At 36.8% G+C, this 10,454-nt stretch overlaps 1 protein-coding gene across 1 annotated transcript; it reads left to right on the top strand.

Moving 5' to 3' along the window:
- The first annotated feature begins 1,270 nt into the window (after positions 1–1,270).
- got2a (glutamic-oxaloacetic transaminase 2a, mitochondrial) lies at positions 1,271–8,323 on the top strand. The gene is made up of 10 exons (XM_079873642.1): positions 1,271–1,567; positions 3,381–3,537; positions 3,765–3,893; positions 3,988–4,047; positions 4,907–5,068; positions 5,294–5,398; positions 5,553–5,703; positions 6,389–6,554; positions 6,640–6,790; positions 6,879–8,323. The coding sequence occupies exons 1-10, from the start codon at positions 1,485–1,487 to the stop codon at positions 6,999–7,001; spliced, it is 1,287 nt and encodes a 428-aa protein (XP_079729768.1). The 5' UTR covers positions 1,271–1,484; the 3' UTR covers positions 7,002–8,323.
- Positions 8,324–10,454: the final 2,131 nt, after the last annotated feature.

The following is a 10,454-nucleotide window of genomic DNA, read 5'->3' as shown; positions in this document are numbered from 1 at the left end:
AGGCCTTTAATGTCCTTCAGGCTCATTGCGAGCCTCATAAGTCTCCTAGAAAATTGAAAGCATAAAAGGGAAAAGGGGGATGGTAGCTAAGATCAAGAAAGGACAAGCAAAAATGAGCTTAAATGGATGATGAATGGTCATGATGCTAGGATGGAGGCTCACAGATTCATTCTTTACTCATGCACTAAATGCTGAAAATATGCCAAGCATGTCTGGCAGTCATTGTAACGTTAATTTGTGAATTCTGACATGTCAGTATTCACAGCATTTGAAAGTAAACTGCAGAACTCAACGTCTGTAAGCAGAGAGATGCAGTATAGAGACATCAGCCTTTATATCCTACAGCCAATAGAGAGAGAGGTGAGCCTTTCACTGGTATTAGCACTTTAAACAGTGAGGGGTTCAACAGTTCTGCAACGTGTGGAGCAACAATGACTCCAAGTGGCCACTTATTATAATTGCACTAGTATGTCAATATGCATCTGCTACTGCTTCACTCTGATGCAAGTGTTGGACCTATGAAGGTAAAAGAGTAGCAAAACTCGAGAGCACGTTGATGTGAATTTGAGAACTTGTACAATATTCGTACTTATTCGCGAAATTTGAAATTGCAGTGACAGATTTGAGAAGTTGCAAATGCCTAATTGAGGTTGTAGGCTACTGCGAATGTGAATGTAAGATTAAATACAAATTTCATGTTTGTGTCTGTCATTATATTTATGTGAATGGCATTTTACACATTTGTGACTACTTGTCTGCAGCTTCAAATTCAGAATACAGGTTTGTGACTATTGTCTGCGAGTGCAAATTTCAACATTCAACTTCAGATTTTTATTTGACATGTTTTCACATTTCACACAACATTTACACTCACATTTACTGTGAGTGTAAATGTTCACATACAAATACGAATATTTATTATACAAGTTATCAAGTTCACGTGCTCTCGAGTTTTGCTTCTCTTTTACCTTCATATGGACCTCTCAAGTCGCAATTGTAATTTGTCTGGAAAGACTGAACCATTGTTTAGACATGGACATGGAATTTGATACAGTAGGCTAGCCTACACAGTCAATAATTATACACTGCTAAATGTTATTGGAGTATGTTTATACAAGGAAATACTATTTCAGACATTTTACTTCAAAATGGCACGTTTAATTCAATGCGACGGTACTTGTCATTTCTTTGTAATTATTTGTGAAATTTACTAGCAATTTCTGAGGAAAAAGTGTTCCAAAATAAACCCTACAACATTTTTTTTTTCAGTGTACAGAAAAAAACAACAACCAGTTAAACCAGTTACTCTTAGCTGGCTAGTCTTCGAGTCCCATTTACTGTACTACCTCTTGTCTCCAGCAGCAATGCAATGCAATGTCCTTGGAGGCGCTATAATCAACACATGCAGAGAGCACACAAGTTCAAGTAACGTTAACCCAGCCAGTGTGCGTTAGTCTTCCTCCAAGTCATCTGTGCTTCCAGCAATGGCCCTGTTGCAATCCAGCAAGATTTTGACTAATTTCGGGGCTCAGGCCCCTGTTTTAGCAGTCTTACAGCTCCGTGCAAGGTAATTTGAGGCTTTATTTTTCTTGTGCAAACACTCTGTTGACAAGTTAGCTTGTGCTAGCGAGTTAGCGCCGCGGACTGACAAGAGCAGCACCGCTGAAAGTTACTCTACTGTAACACACGAGACTTTAACCTTGAATGCCTCATTCATTTATTTATTGTGCTTATAATTCAACATAGTTATTAATGCTTTTGATGTTTACCGAGTGTTTTTTTATCTTTCAACATGAAATTTTTATTTCATATATGACGACTGTCAGTGTCAGAAGTTATAATATAATATCACTAATAGGGCTTTGACAAGCGATCAGAGTTAATGAGATCAACACAGGCGAGATTTTTCAAGTTAAGTGTTCATAATGACATTACATTAGTGATATATCAGGTTCAGCCAGGCCTAGCTTGCTACTGTCTGACACAAGATTATATTTTCTGTCTATTTAATGGCATTATCATGATTGAGATGAAAAAACAGCCTCCCTATAAAAACTGTTACTGCTGTTTCTGTTAAAGTATTAAGTTGCATTGCAATTTTTTCATACTAAATATTATTTATTTTATCTACTTGTGTTTTATATTCGCTCTCACTTTATTATTTATTTATTAATGCATCTGCTAGGAGGGCACTTTTTTAGGAACATAATTCATAAATTCATTAATTTTATTTTTTATCTGCTTATTTACTTTATTTTTATATATCTTCTTATTTTTATTTACTTGCCTATTCATTTTTCTTTATAACTTTTTGTTATTTGTCTGTCAGCTTTGGGTTTACTTAATTATATGCTAGATAAATTATCTGTGACTTGAGTAAGAACATAAAAGGAACATGTAATGCCTTTACGCAGGCAGATTGGGCCAATCACTACAGTCAGAGACAGGAATGCTTCCACATAAAACCCCATATGTCTTGTAAAATTACATTATTGTCATTAATTAATGCTCTTTTTATTGAGGATAAAAAGTAGCAGTATGTCTTAAATTCAAAAGCTGAGAGTACAGCAACAGTGCACATAGTATGGTTTTTATTGTAGTTCTAGTTGCTGATTGGTACAAATGACTGACATTCAGAGCTGGGTTGAAAAGGGCAGTATGTGAGTGTGATACATGATTGGTTCTGATGCAGAGGGTGGGGTGTTGTTCACATCTCTTCATTGGATTACCACACTTTATGTGGGTGGGGTTTAGATTGGAATTATACTCCCATTTTACACTGGTAATTACAGAGATGGCCTACTGTTTGTCTTGGCAAGCTAGCAGAATCTTTATTTAGAATGACATGGCCATTCTGAACCTGTGTGCCTGTGCCAAGCATCCATCAGAACAAATACAGCCATGCAATGTGCTTAAACTTGGAGTTTAAAATCCCACTACTGTTAACGTTCAGACATGAAGTCTCATTAGTGGAGTTTAGCAGTCTAGCTCAAGCTGTTATTGAATTCCTTCCAGTTTAGCAAGAACTAAAACTCTGTAATGATAATCAGCTTATGATAAACTTATCCATCTTGGAGAATTTTTAATGAGATGTTCAAAGAATGAGTAGATTTTGTATATGCAAAGAAGTTTTCAGGCCAGTGAAAAGAGAAGGTGGTCTGTATTAAATTATTAGGGAATTTCAGTCTTCTGCACTGCTCTAAATTATTTAGGGTTCACAGCTATAACAGTGTTTGGCCTTCCTTCCAAAAGTATTTAAAAATTAAACAATTTAACTATTAACATAAATTTTCCTATGACAACACACAGTCATAACAATTTGTCTGGAGCAGCGTACTTGCACTCAATAGTTAACCTAAAAGTATTCTTTTTTTTCACAGCTCATGGTGGACTGAGGTACAGATGGGACCCCCTGATCCCATCCTGGGTGTCACGGAGGCGTTCAAACGTGACACCAACCCCAAAAAGATGAACCTCGGAGTAGGAGCTTATAGAGACGATCAGGGCAAGCCGTTTGTCCTTAACTGTGTCCGAAAGGTTTGTCATAACGTAACAATTGGCATACGATATGATTATGCAAGGATCTTGTTAGATTTCCCTGAATCACCCTGGCCTGTTTTATCTTCTAAATTGCTTTTTGTTATATAGATGACATACTTTTAAAACAGCAATTGTCCATAATTCTATCCACTTCCAATCAGCCAAATAAAGTTTTACTATTCTAATCCCTGCTCAAAACAAATGACAGAATTTGGTATTGTCAGGCTGAGGCCCAGATTGCTGCTAAGAAGTTGGATAAAGAGTACCTTGGTATTGGAGGGTTGGCAGACTTTTCAAAGGCCTGCGCTCAGCTGGCTCTTGGACCTGATAATGAGGTCTTAAAGAGCGGAAGAGTAAGTACTTTAAAGCAATGCATTTTAAAAGGAAGTATTTTGCTTATTAAATTATTAGATGTGATTATTAATTCCCAGTTCTTTTTGCACGCAGAGCATCACTGTCCAGACGATCTCAGGAACCGGATCTCTACGTATTGGTGCTAACTTTTTGGTATGTAGTTAAACATAGGGGTTTGTAAGGATTTCATAATATATTTGTTTTGTTTTATATGTGGCTGTCATAGAGCACAACAGAAGTGACCCATCCTATTCCTTCGTATGTTTATAAACCAATACTAAGTATGATTTAAAAAGAATATTTTATTTACTTGCCAAATTTTACACTACCATTCAAAAGTCTGGGGTTGGTAAGATTTTTTTTCCATGTTTTTGAAAGAAGTCTCTTCATTGTTTATTTATTTGATCAAAAATATAGTAAAAACAGTAATATTGTGAAATATTTTTACAATCTAAAATAAATGTTTTCTATTCTATACATTTTAAAATGTAATTTATTCATGTGATGGAAAGCTGAATTTTCAGTTGAACGATGCTTCTGATTTGGTGCCCAAGAAACATTTGTTATTATTATCACAGTTGAAAACAGTTGTGCTGCTTAATATTTTTTTGAAAACTTATACAGTTTGTTCAGGAATTATTTACTTTTTTTATATTCAATTTACTGTAACTACATTTTGATCAATAATGATGTATTACTTTCTAAAAAAAAAATCTTGAACGGTAGTGTATATTGTATTTTTTTTTTTTTTTTTTTTTTTTTCATTCCCAGTGCTTCATGGGACGAGTTGTTCACTGCTGCAAGGGCACAGTCTTGTAGCTAATAGTTTTTCATTCTTTCATATATTTTTGTGCTTTTAATTTGAGTTTGTAATCCGATGTTAGGCCTGATTGTTTTAGTTAACCAAGGCTACTAAAAAAGTGGGTTGTCACTGTTGACTATTTTGATTTCTGGTTATTGGTTGTAAAGGTAGTTCAAATAACAAGTACTCACATCACTTCTTCTTGGCTAGTCACGATTCCATAACGTGTCCCGGGACGTCTACCTGCCTAAACCCTCCTGGGGAAACCACACCCCTATCTTCAGAGATGCGGGCATGCAGCTAAATGCTTACACCTACTATGACCCTAAAACCATTGGCTTTGACCTTAAAGGAGCCTTGGATGATATTTCAGTAAGAAAAATGTTTTATATCTTGTACTTTATTGGGAATAAGCATTGTACATTTGTTGCATTTTAGCTCTCTTCTTTTCTTCTGATCCACCTTTTAAGTATGAAGTTGAAAATTCTGGATAACGTAATATGTGGAGTATTTGTATAAATGAAGTGTGGGGGGGGGGGATGTTTTTCCCACAAATGAAATCAGATTTATGTATGTATTTATTTATTTCTCTTTCAGAAAATCCCTGAGAAGAGTGTTATTGTTCTGCATGCGTGCGCTCATAATCCCACAGGAGTGGACCCAAAGCCCGAGCAGTGGAAAGAGTTGGCTGCTCTGATCAAGGTAACTGGTTTTGGCGTTAAATTAAAGTCCAAAATCAAGCGGACTGCAGGTCTCAGAAAAGCTACTTATTGAAGTGATAAAAGAATGACTGTCCTCAGTCTCAAATGAATGACTATTTCAGTGATAATAAGATTCTTCACTCTCATTTCAACAGAAAAGAAATCTCCTGGTGTTCTTTGACATGGCTTACCAGGGATTTGCCAGTGGCGATATCGATCGTGACGCTTGGGCTGTGCGTTATTTCATTGAGCAGGGGCACAACATTCTCCTGTCCCAGTCTTTTGCAAAGAACATGGGCCTGTATGGTGAGCATCAAATATATTGTTAAAACAAATCCTTGCTAATTACACTTATATAAAAGTTAATAATTCCCTAATTCAAAAGTCTCTTCTCACCAAGGCTGCATTTGTTTGATCAAAAATACAATAAAAACAGTAATAATGTGTAATAGTATCACAATTTAAAAGAACTTTTTTCTGTTTTAATATATTTTAAAATGTAATTTATTCCTGTGATGGCAAAGCTGAATTTCCAGCATCATTACTCCAGTCTTCAGTGTCACATGATCCTTCAGAAATCATTCTAATGTGCTGCTCAAGAAATATTATTATTATTATCAATGATAAAAACAGCTGTGCTGCTTAATATTTTTGTGGAAACTGTTTGAATGAGAGAATGTTAGAAAAAAACAGCATGTATTTGAAATAGAAATCTTTTGTACCATTATAAATGCCTTTCCTGTCACTTTTGAAAAAAAGTATTAATTTCTTATAAATGGTAGTGTAAGTGTAATCTCACTTGTTTTTAACTTGTTTATCCTTAAACAAGTGGAAATTCTCCCACTATAGTAAGAGAAAATACACTGTACAGATATATTATTGAGTCAATTTATCATTCAAGGATTTGTGTTATATTTGGAAAATTAGACAAAATACTTGTGGAGAATTATTTCGATTTTAAAGTTAATACTCTGTACCTTTGCGTCTTCAGGTGAGCGTGTAGGGGGCTTCACGGTGGTGTGTAAGGATGCTGAAGAGGCGAAGCGTGTGGAATCCCAGCTGAAAATTCTCATCCGACCCATCTACTCCAACCCACCCATGAACGGAGCTCGCATCGCCTCCACTATCCTCAACACACCCGAACTCTACAAAGAATGGTGAGTCCAGAGATTAATCGCCCTCATGAACACAGCCAATGAGAACTGAGCTCTACAGACTGTGGCTCGACTGTTTTTCTGCTAGGCTCGAGGAGGTGAAAGGCATGGCCAGCCGTATCATTAGGATGAGAGAGATGCTTGTTTCAAACCTTAAGAAGGAGGGCTCCACTCACAACTGGCAGCATGTCACTGACCAGATCGGAATGTTCTGCTTCACGGGACTCAAAGCGGAGCAGGCAAGTCAAGAGAAAGTGCATTCTGGGTATCTCTGATAAGGCCTCAGCCTTTTCTCATTGGCTTTTCTCTGCTTGTCTTCTTTGTCAGGTGGAGCGTCTGATTAAAGAATTCTCTATATACATGACAAAAGATGGCCGGATCTCTGTGGCTGGTGTGACGTCTGCAAACGTGGAATATCTAGCACACTCCATCCACGCTGTCACCAAGTGAAGCTGGCAGCAGACAGAGAGCAAGCAAAAAGTCATGTCCTCTGCTGCCTGTCTTTTAGAACAAGATATGAAATAGAACTAATGTAGACGTCTAGTTCACTTAATTTGGAATTATAAATGTAAAAGGTAGTTCACCCACAAATGAAAATTCTGTCATCAATCACTCACCCTCACGTTGTTCCAAACCCATAAGACCTTTGTTCATCTTTGGAACACAAATGAATCTGTTTGTCATATAAAGTGAATGTGTCTCATATGGAGATGATTATGATTATGATCTCTTTATGAACTTTTCAAAGCATGGTAGTTGCGTAGCTGTCAACAGAGGGACAGAAATCTCTCAGATTTAATTAAAATTGTCTTCATTTGTGTTCTGAAGATGAACGAAAGTCTTACGGGTTTAGAATGACATGAGGGCGAGTTTTAATTTTTGGGTGAACTATCCCTATAATTCATGACTATGAATGTGAGCCCCTGAATAAATTAAGGCAGAATAACAAAAACAAGCTTTAAAGGATATCGCTTATCAGTGCTGATACAGGAAATCATGATAAGAATGTTTTTATGGTCCAAAATATGCTGATATATCAATTAACAACATGTTTATTAAAGTTAGAGAAATAACTGAAAGGAGTAAACAAGATTTCATGTTTGGACATTAATTGTAAAATCTTTTTAGGACTGTAGGTCTTTATCGTGGCAATTAATCTTATCAAACTGATGATCCGGCATTAAAAGTCTTCTTGAGCTGTAACTTGTTCTGCTTAATGATAATGCACTTATTCTATACCGAGGTATTGTAAGAAAGATTGCCCATAGTGTTTGCACTACACGTGTTCTTGCGTAATTTATTATAAATTTTTTTTGCTATTCTGTGTAATTGTCACAGATATCACACATAAAACAATAATTTCATAAATCATTAGGAATTCACACATCCTAGCTGGCCATTAAACTGGATCTGATTTGTCAAAAAATGTGTTTGTGCATCTGTGGGCGAAATCGGATTAATCGATCCATTTTATAATAAAAACCAACTTTAAAACATATATTGTAACTGATATTTCAGTGGTTAATCGATGCTTTGAGAAAAGCTTTGCTTGTTTAATCCTGTGTATGGCTGAGGATTATGTAAACATGCGGTTTGTAAGGATAATTCTGTTTTGAAAAACGGTTCAAATATATATATTTGTATAACTGATTATTGAGTTGCTAAAGTAAATTAAGCGGTTTATGAAATGTCCAAAGTTCTTTATCGAAAATGAAATGTCAAGAGTGATACTGTATGAACAATAAAATTAATAAAAGTGAGCTCAACGAAAACTCACGTTTGATTTTTTTTTTTTTTTTTTTAGTGATGCTTGTGTTCTAAACATTTTGTGGGTCATAAGATCGTATTTTATAATAAAGCTACTTTAAATAAGTCAATAGCTGTGTCCTAATGTGTAGGCTGCATCCTCCGAAGGCCGTATTTGAAGGCCGATTGCGTCACAGCGGCGCGACGAAGGATGTCCCAATTCAAAGGCTGCACACTTGTGCTGCGTTCCAGTCCACTTTTAGACACGCACTTGCGAACTTCCCTAAGCACTTCCCCTCGGGGGAATCCCTGCCGCCATTTTGAAGTGCGTTCCACTTCGTGAAGTGGACGAGGAAAGTTTATATGGACAGACCCTCGTTCCCTCGATTTTGACCGAGGGAGCGAGTCTGCTTCAAATGTACACTTCAGGCACCTATATGTCCCACAATGCAACACGATTGTGACGTCACCGCATATCTCGTCTAATCACCACCACACAGACAACTCTATGATATATTAATTATAATTTTTTTTAAATTTAAAACAACCCAAACACACCTATAAACATTTGGATGCTGCATTAAACAAATTCTTAAAGGGAAAAAAATGTAAATAATAAATCAACTCCACAGCTGATTCCAAGTGATCAAGTGCTTAGGACGTTCCAGTTCAGCCCATTGCAGTTTCCGCCAGTAGTGGGCACTCGCAATGACGTACATCCATTTTTAGGCAGGGGAATCCCTGCCGCCATTTTGAAGTGCGTTCCACTTCGTGAAGTGGACGAGACCCTCGCTCCCTCGATTTAGACTGAGGGAGCGAGTCTACTTCATATGTACACTAATGCAGTACGATTGTGACGTCCCCACAGATCTCATCTAATCACCACCACAACAAACAACTCTATGATATATTAATTCTATTTTTTTTTTTTTTTAACAACCCAAACACACCTATAAACATTTGGATGCTGCATTAAACAAATTCTAAGGGAAAAATAAATAAATAAATCAACTCCATAGCTGATTCCAAGTGATCAAGGGCTTAGGACGCAGCCCATTGCAGTTTCCGCCAGTAGTGGGCACTCGTGCAACGTAAGCAATGACGTACATCCGAGTGAACGAGACGGAGGGAAGTTAGCGAGTGAAGGGCGTGACTATTTTGGACTGGAACGCAGCATTGGAAGGTAGCGTTTGAAGGCCGATTGCGTCACCGCGGCGCGATGAAGGCTGTCCCAATTCAATAGGCTAGTTTGAGATGCGCCTAGCCTCGCCTGAAATGTATGCGAGAGTAGACGACTGTAGTGTGGGGAGGAGTGAAAAAAGCGCAGGCAAGACGGACATCTCTCTCTTATCGCAGTGGATCTGACACCTGTGAGATCAAAGATGGATATCGCGGGACTCACGCTCGTGCACAGACAGCGTTGCTAATAAACTGGATGTAATTTAAGTTCTGTTGCTTTTATTTGAAAATAATTATAATGAGCAAGACACGCATTTAATTACATACCAAAGACGTGTTTATCAATCATTTTTATTTTAATTACAGACATGTTTTATATTTTTTATAAATATGACAACTATCAAATAACCAATAGATCACACTGTCAGAGAGTTTGGGAATACTACTAACACATAATTTATACACCTAAAAACATGAGATCAGAGTTTTAAAATTAAACAGTTTAAAAGAGAACAATTACATCACGGTTGTTTAAACCAATGAACATTAAGCTGTGTCGTCAGCAAGTTGTTACTTTCCATTGATCTTTTTTCTGTAGGTGGGAATAGTTAGTTCAATTTTATTTCTGTGTCATGCCAAACATTTGGCCCATCCCACATGGGATTACAAGACACCACAAACTTATTTAGCAAACATCTTCCTGTCGCATATACAAATCATTCTGGAAAATACATGAATACAAATATATACATATATATACACACACACACACACACACACACACAGACACCATATACAAACAAATCCTCAACTACAGATCATCTCGATAAAGAGCTTTTTTCCTCTTCTCCCACGCTTTCTCAAGATAATTGGCTAATTTATGTTTCACATGTAAACAGACATCTCAGTCTTTGAGCATCTTCCATATTTACCAAATCAATCTCTGATTTTATCTTACAAAACAAAAAATCAGACAGT

This window comes from Squalius cephalus, assembly GCF_949319135.1.
Source record: "Squalius cephalus genome assembly, chromosome: 6".
Classification (NCBI taxonomy): Eukaryota; Metazoa; Chordata; class Actinopteri; order Cypriniformes; family Leuciscidae; genus Squalius; species Squalius cephalus.
This window is presented reverse-complemented; position numbering and strand designations above follow the sequence as displayed.

Bases quoted from the DNA above. Each gene is read 5' to 3' on its own strand.
- got2a (XM_079873642.1), top strand. From the start codon at position 1,485: ATGGCCCTGTTGCAATCCAGCAAGATTTTGACTAATTTCGGGGCTCAG. The intron at 3,894-3,987 runs GTAAGTACTTTA...TTTTGCACGCAG, and splicing joins AGGTCTTAAAGAGCGGAAGA to AGCATCACTGTCCAGACGAT. The intron at 6,555-6,639 runs GTGAGTCCAGAG...TTTTTCTGCTAG, and splicing joins CCCGAACTCTACAAAGAATG to GCTCGAGGAGGTGAAAGGCA.